Below are 13,405 nucleotides of genomic sequence, written 5' to 3'. Positions count from 1 at the left end.
ATAAAGTCAGACATTTGAAGATAAAACTGAGAATTCTAAGAAAATGTGAGATTTCTGAGGAAAAAAGTAAAATTCTGAGATTAAAATTAGAATTTTGAGAAAAAAGTAAAAGATTTTAGATTAAAATCAGAATTCTGAGATTAAAGTCATAATTCCGAGATTAATGTCAGTTCTAAAATAAGAATCAGAATTCTGAGAAAAAAATCTGAATTCTGAGATTAAAGTCAAAATGATGTGATAAAACTCTGAACTTTTAGATTAGAGTCAGAATATTGAGAGGCTAAAATCAGAATTCTGAGAAAATGTCAATTCTGAGGGAAAAAAAATCTAAATTTAATTTCTTTTCTTCAGTGGCCTTTATCCTCTTCCATACAATAAGTACAAGAACTGAATCAGTTGGATAAACATTTTTAATCTCAGTTTTATCTCTGAGAAAAAGCTACAGTGGCACTAAAGTATTAAATCTTCTCAGGAACCCAAACATTATTCACCTCAGAGGAATGAAACCAATTAACAGTAATTATATTAGGTTGCTGCAGCTACCTCTGCGGTAAAAAACATCCTCGTTAGTCTCTGTAGTCTGTGGACGAGGCGTGGAGGAGGAAGTGTGAGTCGAAACATGAATGCTAAAATAAAATCCAAGCCTCAGCCGGGTTCTTCTGACACCTCCGATTCACCGGAGCATGAGAGCGACGGAGGCGACCAGAGGCAGCAGGAGGTCAGCGCGCACACGGCCGCCTCCCGAGGTGAGAGTCGCCCCATACTGATCCAGGAGCTGCAGGGCCACGCCGTTGGTCCAACCAAAGCCCAGCTGCAGCAGGAGGAGAGGAGGGATGTGGGGAGAGACGCAGCAGCAGCAGCGTTAGTGTTGCTTCTATTTTTATAAAGAGCATCAGACAGACAGCCAGAGACGTGCTGCTCAGTCCCGAATGCCTCAAACGCGACTTGTTTTCATTAACTAGCTACAGGGAAAGGAAGATGGCGTCACGTTTAGTTATTATTGAATATTTCAAAATATTATAAAGACCTGAATCGGCACAGATGTTCCCAACGGCTTTTTGAAAAAGAAAGAAAAAAAAACCCCAATAGCATTAGCCAATGAAAAATTCAAAATGGCCACTATGGTTGTCATGGAGAATATATTTTTGTACTAAATTTGAATGCCTTTGGTAACTGAAAAAAGCCCATAGAAATCATATTTACTGATCAATTTAGATTTTTCAAGATGGCTATTATTGTTGACATGCAAAATGTATTTTAGCACAAAATTATCCAATATTTATCACAAATGAATACCTCTGCAATATATTTACTGATAATTTTTTATATTTTTCAAGATGGTTGTTATGGAAAATGTATTTTTTGCACTAAATTTGCCAATATTTATCACAAATTAATACTTCTGGTGTCAAATAATTCATAATTGGGCCCATAGCCTTGACTTTTACTGATCATTTTTAATTTTTTCAAAATGGCCACCATGGTTGTCATGGAAAATTTACCAACAGATACCCAATTGTGCTATAAATAATAAAAAGTGCCCGGAAAATAAATAATACCGCCCCTTTAAATAAAATGATTAACTGAAATCCAACCTGAGGCTCACAAACAACTCTTCAAAGTAAGACCTTCTCTACAGTGTTTCTTAGTTCACTGACGTTTCCAGTCATTTGTTTCTGCATTTCAGCCAGGCAGCCATTTTGTTCTGGACTTAATTTTCCTTATTAATGACCCAGTTTGTACGAATCTTCAGCTGTCAGACAATTACACTAATTCTGTTTGTCTTTTGAAAACTTTGAAACACAGAAACGTTCAAGATCAGTTTATAACCCTTTTACACTACAAAACAAGTCCAAACCATCACACCTCCACCACCGTGCTTCACAGTTGGTACTAAGCATTGGAGCCAGGAGATATATGATAATAATACTAAAAACATTTTTGGAACACTCAAAGACAAGATTGTCCCAAAAGCTGCAATTCTTCCCCACCACATTTCTTCCTTCCACTCAACTTTCTGTTAAAATGTTTTGATTTTACATCCAGCTTCTTCAGCAATGACGTTTTATGGCTTCCCTCCCTTTCGGAGTGTTTTCTAAGCATCTGTCCCGTCAGCCATCTTCCCTATTTTTGTGTTTTTATTTGAGTTATTTTCCTTCCCTTTCACCTCTACGCACTGCTTTGTGTTGGATCAATTCACAAAACTCAAGTAAAATACACCGAATTGGCGTAAAATACCAACTGGAAACATAAGGAGGGAGTCACCTGGACGTCGTATTCTCCACCTCCGCCTGGTTTTCCGTCTCCGTTCACGTCGTACTGTTGGGGCGGAGACGAATATTACACGATGCGCCATCTGAGCGCGATCTGAGCTCTGAAGCAGCACAAACACACTCACCTTTTCAAACATGGCTTTGTATATCTCATAGGCCCGCCAGTTCGTGTTGATCCAGCGCTGCGCCAGATCAAACGCCAGCTTCTTTCCCTCCTCTGAAGACAGTTTGGACAAACCTGGAAAAGCAAAATCTCTCCTTTTTTAACATAAAACACTCAAATATTTTACCCTAATTCATTCTTATTACAACAATGTAGCACAGAAAAACCTCAGAATACAAGACAGCAGGCGAGATTTAGTTTTTTATGTCCCAGTGGTGCATTTTTTTATTTTTCTGATCCAATCTGTTACCTGATTTCAATGCAGGTGAGCATGTATTTCACTTCATGCACACCAAACTGAAAGGAAAAAATCCCCCGAAGCAAGAAGAAAATAGAGAGAGCTGCTACACAGGCTCCATCAGAGCATCACTGAGGAAGATGCCAGATAAAAAAAATATGACAGGAAACAATCCCTCCAGCTGTGTGTCTGATGTGAATGTAATAAACACATTTAAATGGAAACCAAGTGTGATGAATTGAGATCTCAAAGTGGGAGGTTTGGTCGTATTTCTACTAAAAATAGCAACAAATGAGCTTAAATATTTATGTTTCCTGATTTTTTAGTACAAATCCAAAAAAAAATGAGTCATATAATCTGAATTTGCTTCATGAAGTCCTCCCATGGTTTCAGGAAGTTGTTGTTTTTATTTAATTTTATGTTGTTTTTTTTGTGCTTCCCACCTTCGATGAGCATGTGCTGCAGAGGCGGCCAGGCGTTGGGATAGTCCCACTGCTGCCCAGAGTCCCTCAGTGACGTCGGCACGCCGTTGGGGAAGTCCAGAGCGCCGCTCGCCTGTGCAGACGCCAAAGGAAGAAAACGAGAAGTGAAAAAGCCTTGCGGTGTGACAGCGCCATCTGCTGGCGCAGCCAGAAAGAAACCTTTGCACCTTTCAAGCTGCAAAACAATCTAGAAACTTTTGATGTTAGTGTGAAACAGTTGAGAACCAAATAGATGTTAAGAGTCAATGTGACCTTTAACCTCCATGAAGATAAAACCTAAACTCCTCTAATGAGCCTTTTTCTTCTTATAAACTTAATGATCAGCTTCTCATTTTCATATCATATCAAGATTATGAATATTATGAATGTACTGACAGATAAAATATCAATAGTTTTGTAAACACTTCTTAACATTTAATAACGCTGAACATCTCTTCACTCTAGTCCAGGATTTCACAATTTTGATTGTTTTTGCAATAAAAATTACTGATTTGTGGAGAAAGTTTGCAATATTTGCACTTAAGTAAGACAGCAAATGGCTAATAAGAGACCATAAAAATTCATTTTCCTGGGATCATACCTTTGGTGATATTTGCTGGAAAGATGTTTGGTTCATAACTAAAACGTTTTGAGATTCTGCATAGATGTAATTCTGTTTATTGTTTCCATTTTGCCACAGCTCTGTGGAAAGCATCACTCATCTTTTCTGGGAATGCTCTTATATTAAATTAAAACTATATTATGTGGTTTCTCCTGTTTGAACACTCCATAAGAGCAAAATTTGATATACACAGCTGTAAATTTATCAAGCTAAAACCTAAGCTTAATGCATTTTTTTGCCTATTTATTTTTATATTTGTATTTTCTAAAGTATTGTACCAACATAACAGCTTTAAAATCTCAATTTGTGCTGAATTTCTAACAAAATCTGCCAAAAATTTTGTATTTTTCCTTTTTAAGGTTGTAATTTTTGCTCTCTTGCTACTTATTTTCATTCCGTTCTTCTAATTTGTTGCACCTACAGTACAGACCAAAAGTTTGGACACACTTTCTAATTAAAATGGGCTTCCTTTATTTTCATGACTATTTATAAGGCAATAAATCCCACTTATTAACCTGACAGGGCACCTATGAAGTGAAAACCATTTCAGGTGACTACCTCTTGCAGCTCATCAAGAAAATGCAGAGTGTGTGCAAAGCAGTAATCACAGCAAAAGGTTGCTACTTTGAAGAAACTAGAATATAAGGGGTATTTTCTGTTGTTTTACACTTTTTTGTTTAGTGCATATTTCCACATGTGTTATTCATAGTTTTGATGCCTTCAGTGTGAATCTACAATGTCAATAGTCATGAAAATAAAGGAAACTCATTGAATTAAAAGGTGTGTCCAAACTTTTGGTCTGTACTGTATTTTGTCTAAATTAAATAAAAAATAATAAAAAAGACTGAGGCAGCAGTGAAGTAGAAGTGAGAGAAAAATTTACTCAAGAATGGATCAAACTATCAGTCATTTGATATTTAAAAATTACATCATCAGATGGACCAAAATATAAAGTTAAGTGGAAATTTTGCCATTTTATGGACCAAAAAGAAAATTATTTATAAAAGTAACAAAAAATAATAAAATCAGGCAAAAAAAAAATTTTTTTCTAAATCCGTTTCTTTTAATAAAAAACTTTTAAATGAAACTTTGACAAAAACTGCAGGTGTGTGTCTGTCTGGTGAATTTTTGTTTAAATCATGTTTGTTTTTCATTCAGTGGGTAGAAAATCCAGACGTTTTACTGAAGTAAAAGTTGAAATACTTCATAATAAAAGTACAGCGTAGTAAAAATACTCATAAAAGTAGATTTTTTTTCCAAATGTTACTGGAGTAAAGGTAACTATTTAGATCCCAACACTGAATATGATAAATGTTTTGCTTCGTTTTTATCCAGCCAGCAAAACAAATAAAAGTTTTGAATGTTTGACTCTGATGCAGAGTGAAGCTTCCCACCTTCAGGTACTGCAGCGCCTTCTCCCCCATGTCCGGCTGGGAGTAGCACTGGGCCCAGACCGGCGCCAGGTTGGACGGGTAGAAGTCAAAATGTTTGGAGTTCGTCAGCAGGTTGTAGTCGAACCACGCGCCCCTCTCTGCGTCCCACAGCAGCGCCTCCATCGCCTGCGTCCTGCGCGCCGCCGCTCGCTCGTACAGAGCAGCCGACTCGTTGTTACCTGTCGGAGAACGGCATCGTCACGCACAAGCAAAATGACAATAATAAATACAAGTAGCAAAAAATAACAAAATCAGGCAAAAGAAAATATTTCCAATTCCGTTTCTTTCAATAAAAAATTAAGAAAATTTAATAAAAAACTGCAGGTGTGTGTCTGCGTCTGGTGAATTTCTGGTTAAAACATGTTTGTGGGTAGAGAATCCAAAAATATTACCCAAAATTTGCTAGAAAAATAAACTCCCAAGTTTTCATATTTCTGAATTTGGAAAATTTACTGGGAAAAAATATACAGAAATTTCCAGCATAGAAATACGGATATTTCTGAGTTCGAAAAGTCAAATAATTGGTAGACAAAACTCAAAAAAGTTTTGACTAATCTCCGAAATTTTGCAAGAAATTAAGAAACTTTTAAGTTTTATATTTGGAAAATTAGATGGAGGAAACTCATAAATTTTCAGATTAAGCAAAAAAAAATATATATATAGAAAAAAATAGGAATATTTCTGAGTTTGAAAAGTAAAATTAAAAAGTAGAATAAAAAGTAAAAATATTTTAAGAATAATCTCAGAAATTTTCTAGAAAAATCAATAAAATGTCTTGGTTTGAAAAATGGGATATTTGCTTGAAAATAACTCAGAATTTTTTTAATTGATCTCAGAATTTATTTTTAGAAAAAAGTAAGAAAATTTCTAAGTTTGAAAAGCCGTAAATTTGGTTAGTAAGAAAACTAGAAATTAAAAATTTGTCTCAGAAATTTAAAATTTTTAAAATTAGCTTGAAAAAAAACTTTATATTTTGAAAAAGAAAATATAATATACAGATTTTAAATATATATAGATCTAATATATAGATTTCTATTACAAAATTTCTAGAAAAAAAAAGGAGATTTCAGAGTTTCAAAAGTCTAAATTTTTCAACTTTTGTTCTTCATTCAGTGAAGTTACTGACACCGGATAAAAAATCCACACATTTTTCTCAAGTAAAACTAAAAAAAGTACAGCATAAAAATATTCTTAAAAGTACTTTCTTTTTTTTTTTAAGTTACTCAAGTAAATGTAACTGAGTAAATGCGACTGTTAGTCTTTATGCAACACCAGCTGGGAGCTGAAAGCTAAGTGGAGGTCAGAGGTCAGCATCTGACCCAGCAGCCGGTGGAAAGAGGCCAGGAGTCTCTCGTTGCGGCAGAGCAGGGCGTTCAGGTCGGCGGGGAGGATCTGGCTGGTCCGCGTGTCTCTGAGCGTCCCGTCGTTCTGGCCGCTGGCGTTTATGAACCAGCGGGACGTGAAGTCCCAGCCGGACTCGCTGCCGGCCTTCAGATCCATGAACAGCAGCTGTCTGGCCTCTGCAGAGAGAGAGAAAGAGAGAAACATTCACACATCCAGGGCCGTTTGCTACGCATGCATCGCTTCGCTGCTACAGGGAAACTACAACCAGGCCATTTTAGAGAGAAAGACAAAACATGAAGAGGAAATTTCCAACAAAACCTCAGAAAGTTTCAGATTAATCCCAGAATTTCTTTGAAAAAATAAGGGAACAGAATAGGTGAAAATTTGGTAGAAAAAATATAAGAAATGTTGAGATTAATCTCAGAACATGTCTAGAAAACACAAAGAAATATTTGAAAAGTAGAATATCTGCAAGAAGAAACTGAAAGTTTGACATAAATCTCAGAATGTTTTTACAAAAAAATAAAAACAACAGAATTTCTGAACTCCAAACTTGCTAAAAGCAAAACTCTGAGAATTTCTAGTGAAATTCTAGTGAAATTCTTTGGGAATTAGTTTTTTGACTTTTCAAACTTTTGTATTTTCCAAAGGTTTTTTCTAGAAAATTCCTGAGATTAATATCAAAATTTCTGAGTTTTTTCAAACAAATGTTTGAGTTTTCAGACTCAGAAATGTTCTAGAAAACTTCTGAGGCTGAAGTTGTTTTTAAAGTCAATTTTAGACTTTTGGAGTTCAGAAAATTTCTTGTTTTCTTTTCTAGAAAATGTATGAAATTAGTCAAAACATTTCTGAGGTTTTTTTTGGACAAATGTCCTCCCTTTTTTCTATTTACTCTATTTACAGTTTTAATAAACTGTTGGAGTGGAGGAATGAAAGGTTCACCTCTGTTCTACAATTTAAGTATAAAAAGCAAAAATGTCTCTTTTGAGGAAGAGGAATAATAATTTTAATAATTTATTACCATCGGAGAGTCCTTCGGCTAATTCCAGATCATCTGTGTACGATTCAGGCCTGGAAGCAAAAACAAATTAATGTGAGTAAAGATGCAGATAATATTGTTTTTTAACACAAACGTTACTGCTTAAGATTTGGAAAATCAGAGTTTTTCTTTCCTTTAGTTTTACTTTTCTAACTCAATCTGTGGGACGTTTCTGCGTTTTTGTGTAGCAAATTTTCCACATTTCAAACTCAGAAATTTCCATATTTTTCAGGAACATTTCTGAGATTAATCTAAAAAGAAATTTCCTTGTTCCTCAGAAACGAACATTCTGAGCTGCAAAAAAACAATTTACACTTTTTAAATGTAACTCATAAATGTTCTATACTTTCTCTTCAGTAAATTATCTAAGTATTTTCTCACAAACTCAGACATACATATATATATTTTTAGAAAATTTAAGATTAACTCAATATTTCTGTTTTTTTTAGTAAAATTTAAACTGTTCAAACTCAGAAATGTCCTTATTTTTACAAAAAATTTATGTGATTAATCTCAAACTTTGAGTTTTTTTAAGCATATTGAAATTTAGTGACTTTTCACATTTTGAAATGTCCTTATTTTTTCAAGAAAATTTAAGCTATTAATCTCAAAGTTTTTTTCTAGGAAATTTTCCACTTTTCAAACTCAAAAATTTTCATCCTTTTTTCTCGAAAATGTCTGAGATTAATACGATTTCTATTTTTTCAACCAATTGTTTGACTTCCCAAACATAGAAATGTTCTCTTTTTCTTTAATATTTCTGACATTAATCTCAAAATCAAAAAAAAAATTCAAGCAAATGTTCCACTTTTCAAAATTCCCTTTATTCTTTCTGAGATTTTCTGAGATTAATCTAAAAATTTCTGAGTTTGTGGCAGACATTTACTCCTCTTTCTGGTGCGACAAAAATCGCTGTAAGCTGTTTTGATTTGATTAATAAAATCATATTTAAGCAGACAAATGCTATTTTATAGTTTCTATTTATGTACCTGGAGTCTAGAAAGCCACATAAAAAAACTTTGGCAGAAGTTTTAAATTAGTTCCTGCGTTACCTGGGCAGGTCCGCCTCCACGTTGAACCGGTTCAGAACGTGTTCTGACCCGGCTACCGTCACAGTTACTGAACGGTTCTGCATCCAGAACCGGTACTCCGTCTCCAGAGCCGGTAGAGCTCCGCTAAACATGAACGGGAGTGTAAGTGCAGAGCAGCCTGAGATGTGACGGCGCCATTTTGTTTTTATGGTTTAACAATAGAAAAATCACCGGAGGAATTGCTGGTTGCCGGTTGCTCCGTAGTAGCTCTCCACCATCAGCGGCAGGAAGGGAGGCTGGCTGCGCCGCTCGTAGTAAACCCGCCCGCCGTTGGGAACGAACCCGTATCTGAGGGAGAATCACAAGAAATTTATTATTTTATTAAATCTTAAAAATGTTTCTGGATCAGGGGTCGACTTAACCGAATATCTTCCGTCTTTGACATGTTTATTTATCTATTAAATTCTTTTACGACAGAGTATTAGGGCTATTCTAAGAAAAATAAATGAATACAATTACGAGAATAAAGTCGAAATAATACTAGAAAAAGTCGTATGAAAATAAAGTTGTGTCAAATCTGTCAAAAATGACGAATGGGCGTCAGATTTTTCCGTCGCCTTTTATAAAATAATCACATCAATTAGTGAAATTTTACTCGATTCCAGCGTGATGATGACGAGATGTGGGTTATCTGTTCAGCTCGTTGAATAAAAAGTAAACAAAATAAAAAATAAAAGTGGAATTAAGTTTCATTATTGAGTTAAAAACTGATGGGTAAAAATAGATTATGGCGGGATTTTAGTCAAAATGTTAGTCAAAATGGCGGAAAACGGAAAAAAACAAACAAACAAAAAACAAGCTAGGGCGACCTAAACTCAGGCGAACCCCGTTGCCATGGAAACCACACTTCTGCACGAACTTCCGGCGTTTTTTAATACCTTTCGACCAAGAAGAGGAAGTTCTGAATCATTCCGTACGCCGTTTCCGTCATCTCCGACAAAATGAGCCCGTTGATGACCCAATAGGAGTCCCTGTTGAATGTGAAGGGAGCGTCCTGATTGGCTGATGGGGTCACAACGGTCAAATTGACGGCAGTGATTGGTCAAACTGCTGGCTCACCAGTAGTAGAACTCCCTGAAGCGGCCGCCCGGAACCACGACCGGATTTGGGGTGAAAATCTGAGAATAGAGCTCCGGGTGATCTTTGACACTGGTTTGCATCTGGAGGAGAGATTTGTTCTTGAATAATCCCTCATTTCTTTCAATTAAATAAATTTCGATTGTGGCTGTAGCGGGATGAAATGTGGAAGAGTTAAAGCGGTTTGAATACTTTTGCAGGTTGCTGCGTGAAAACATGCTAACCTTGCTAACGCGCGTTTACTAAGAGTGAAACTGTAACTCATCTGGGTGACGAAGCTGGAAATCGTCACCTTTCTGCCCAGAGATTTCCACAGGCCGTGAATCTGCTCCGCCCACAGCCGCAGCTTCTCGTCTGCGATTCCACTCAGGAACCGCGGCCTGCCACAGAAAGACACGTCTCCTGTTAGCCAGACACCGCTACAAAATACACAGATCTGTACGGAAGACAATTAGAGCCACTGAAAAAAAAAGAATACAGATTTTTTTCTCAAAATTATATATTTTTCCTCAGAATTTTATTATTTTCCCCTCAAAATTCGGACTTTTTTTTCCGTAGCACTCAATTTTTGTTTTGCAGAATTCAAAATTGATTTTAAATCTCAAAATTCTGTTTTTTCCTCAGAATTCTGCTTTTAGACCAAGAATTCCTTTTTTTTCTCAGAATTTTGACTATAATCACAGAATTCTGACATTTTTGTCTCAGAATCAGAATGGTTTGAATTGTTTATGCTCTATCAGTCAAATCTAGCAGGTAAATTTGTATACAAATGAAAAAAAAAAAACACAACTATGTGATCATTTTCATATACGAACAACAGAATTGGCAGGAACCTAGGAATGTTTGGCTATTTATTCAAATTTTGACATAGTTGACACAGAATCCGAATTCTGAGATTAAAGTATTTTTGCTGAAACGTTTTTATTTTTTGGCCCTAATTCTGTTCCGTAGACCTGAGTGGAACAACTTGAACTCACTTTTCCTGCCAGTCGGTCGGCGTCCACGTCTCAAACTCCGTCCCCGGTTTGTCAAAGTTTGCCTCCAGGAACTCCTGGAGCTCCTTGGCTGGGATGCTGGAGTTTGGCCACTCGTTTAACAGCGTTTGAAAAGCCGCCAAAACTTCACCTGTGGAAGATTTTTAAAATAATAATAATAAATGTCTAATCAAAACATTTTTATAGAGGCACAGACTCACCAGGAGGCGACTTCAGCTTCATGTCTACAAAGTGTTTGTCATCGTTGAACAGCTTTGCTTCCTGCATGTGATGCAGGATGGGGCCTGAGCAGTAGATTTCACTGAAACAAGGAGGAGAAACCATTAAGAAACTCCAACTGGAACATAATAAACCCCAGTGGGATAATGCATAAGCAAACTGGGATAAAGGTTGATGTAATAAATTTAAATAAAATTACTAAAACTTTCTATTTCAAGCACATTTTCTCAAACAATATTTTGTCAAGTTAGAAACAAGAAAATGTTACGTATTTCATTGGAATATTATGTGATTTATTGGGAAATTGACCATACACTAAAATATATATATATTTTATGAAGCACAAATATTATGTTTTATTTAACTTTGGCTCACAACAAAGTGCCTAAGATTCAGTTTCTTAGAAAATGTAAATGTCATATAAAACCAAAGAGACAAATTATTTTTGTAGAGAAATAAACACGTTTGTGTAATTTTTCATTTAGAATAATTGGATTAAATTTCTACAAAAAAAAGACACAAAAAGTACCATATATATAATTTTAGTTTTTCTTGTCTTTGTTGGAAACTATGCTCTTCATATACAAAATTACATCAACATCTCATAGAAGAAAATGTATCCATCTTATTTTTGCTAACATTTTCAAGTTTTTGTTTTAAAATATAAAAATAATCTAGAAATAAAATTGTGTTTTGTTTATGGCTCTAATTTTATTTTATTTTGGTGGACTGAGGGAAATAAATGATTAAGGTTTCAGACACCTGATGTAGGGGAAGAATAAGCCACAAAATACAAGCGCTAAAGAAACAGAATATCCGAGCCTTTTAATGGAAAATTTAGTGGAAGGAAAAAGTGTAATGGAAAAGAGAATGATTCAAGAGAATCAAGCTGCTGCTGGAATCAAGACGGATTTGCAAGGATAATATATTTTATGTTGTAAATGCAGGAGTAAAATGCAAATCCATTTAGATTACTTTGACTTATCTGTAAAAAATATGATGAACCTAATCTATTTGAACATGACATTTTCTAATTATGTAACCCAACTTTTGAACCAACTCATGTAGGATTAACAGCAGGCTTTAAATACGACAATGACACAGCATTGATACCACTTTTATTTATGGGTATTGTGCTGTTTTTTTTATGAAGCTCCAGATAAGAAGTTTGAATTTCAAGATGGTGAAATTCCTTTACCAGGAAAGGTTGACCAGCTCTCCTGGTAAACCTTTTTCCAACAGAGCCTGAAGCTCGGGTGACAACAAGTCATCGCTGTAGCTCATGCTTCCTGCCGCGCTGTCCGTGTCCATAAACACTTTTTGCAGCAGTTCTAAATATTTTAAGGTTTATGTTTTGTACGCAAACACCACTTTTAATTTTCTCTGTTTACAGCTACAAGCACTCCTTGGAACACAGACTTTAGACGCACTTTTACACGTTCTGTGAGGAGCGGCCATATTGAAACATGAAGTGAGCCAGAAATCATAACTGGTGTTGCTCCCAGTTTCCTAGTGGGAAATCTGGCTTCCAAGGGCTTTCCAGTAAATTGTTTTTTACTTGAAAGTCAGAATTTTCAACATATATGTATTTTTATCTAGTAGTTTTGCGCTGCCCATTGGAAGATGGTGCCCTGTGCAACTGCCATATGAAAAATCACCAATAGGAGTCCAAATTTCTGAACAGCTCTTTGCTGCAGTAATTTATGTAAAAGGAGCCCAGACCAGGAAGCGAGTGCAGGCTGGCCTTCCTGTATTTAAAGTCGGGTTTTTTTGTTAGTAATTCTGACATTTTAAAGTTCGCAAGTGACTGAAATGTCTGAAATGGTTTTAGTTATGCAAAGTTAATCAAAATTACTAAAAAAAAAAATCAAAACATTTTTAACCCCACAATCTTTGACTTTATTCCATTTATTAAGATGTGTATATTCCTTAGGCTCCATTTTTGTTCGATTTAAGCATTTTTACCTAAAAGTACAGGTTTTCCTACATTTCCACATTGAAATGACGCCCCTGCTCGTAAAATGGATTTTTTCCCAAAGTTATCAGAATGGACTTTGATGTGAAATAAAGATCTGCAAGTCATTAACAGATAATTATTTTAAACCTTCTATTGCAGTGCCATTAAGATCAAAGGTTTTCAAAATCACTAATAAAATTTTAAGTAAATAAAAACAGAATTAAAAGCAATTTCCCCTTTGTTTTAAACAGAGCATGAACTTTAACCTTCAACACAGCCAACAGAACCAAATATAGTTTAACAAATGCTTCATTCTTTTTTCTGTAAGTTTAAATATTACTTTTAAACAAAAAGCAGAAGTTAAACTGGATTTTTGTAGTAATTATCTCACCTGTCGCATGGAGGAGGCAATGAACATTTCACACAAATAAACAGAGTTATGAATGAAAAGCAGAAGACAACACGATTCTCCATTTTGAGCGATGAGTCGAAG

At 35.4% G+C, this 13,405-nt stretch overlaps 1 protein-coding gene across 1 annotated transcript; it reads right to left on the bottom strand.

Moving 5' to 3' along the window:
- Nucleotides 1-489: 489 nt before the first annotated feature.
- Nucleotides 490-13,403, bottom strand: treh (trehalase (brush-border membrane glycoprotein)). Its single transcript, XM_032590650.1, has 15 exons — nt 13,304-13,403; nt 10,937-11,037; nt 10,719-10,866; nt 10,034-10,121; nt 9,724-9,824; nt 9,543-9,635; nt 8,836-8,952; nt 8,626-8,748; nt 7,556-7,605; nt 6,510-6,710; nt 5,152-5,369; nt 3,118-3,229; nt 2,399-2,511; nt 2,266-2,319; nt 490-811 (listed from the first exon to the last, which is right to left on the bottom strand). Exons 1-15 carry the CDS (start codon nt 13,384-13,386, stop codon nt 674-676), a joined length of 1,740 nt encoding a protein of 579 aa, XP_032446541.1. The 5' UTR covers nt 13,387-13,403; the 3' UTR covers nt 490-673.
- Between the last annotated feature and the right edge of the window lie 2 nt (nt 13,404-13,405).

Source organism: Xiphophorus hellerii, chromosome 18, assembly GCF_003331165.1.
Source record: "Xiphophorus hellerii strain 12219 chromosome 18, Xiphophorus_hellerii-4.1, whole genome shotgun sequence".
In the NCBI taxonomy this organism is placed as follows: Eukaryota; Metazoa; Chordata; class Actinopteri; order Cyprinodontiformes; family Poeciliidae; genus Xiphophorus; species Xiphophorus hellerii.
Note: the sequence above shows the minus strand (reverse complement) of the source record. Positions and strands in the feature narration are given on the sequence as shown.

Excerpts from the sequence above, each read along its gene's own strand:
- treh (XM_032590650.1), bottom strand. The coding sequence starts at position 13,386 with ATGGAGAATCGTGTTGTCTTCTGCTTTTCATTCATAACTCTGTTTATT. Across the intron at positions 10,122-10,718 it reads CCGACCGACTGGCAGGAAAA|GCCGCGGTTCCTGAGTGGAA; the intron begins GTGAGTTCAAGT and ends TTTCTGTGGCAG. Across the intron at positions 5,370-6,509 it reads CTCTTTCCACCGGCTGCTGG|GTAACAACGAGTCGGCTGCT; the intron begins GTCAGATGCTGA and ends GTTCTCCGACAG.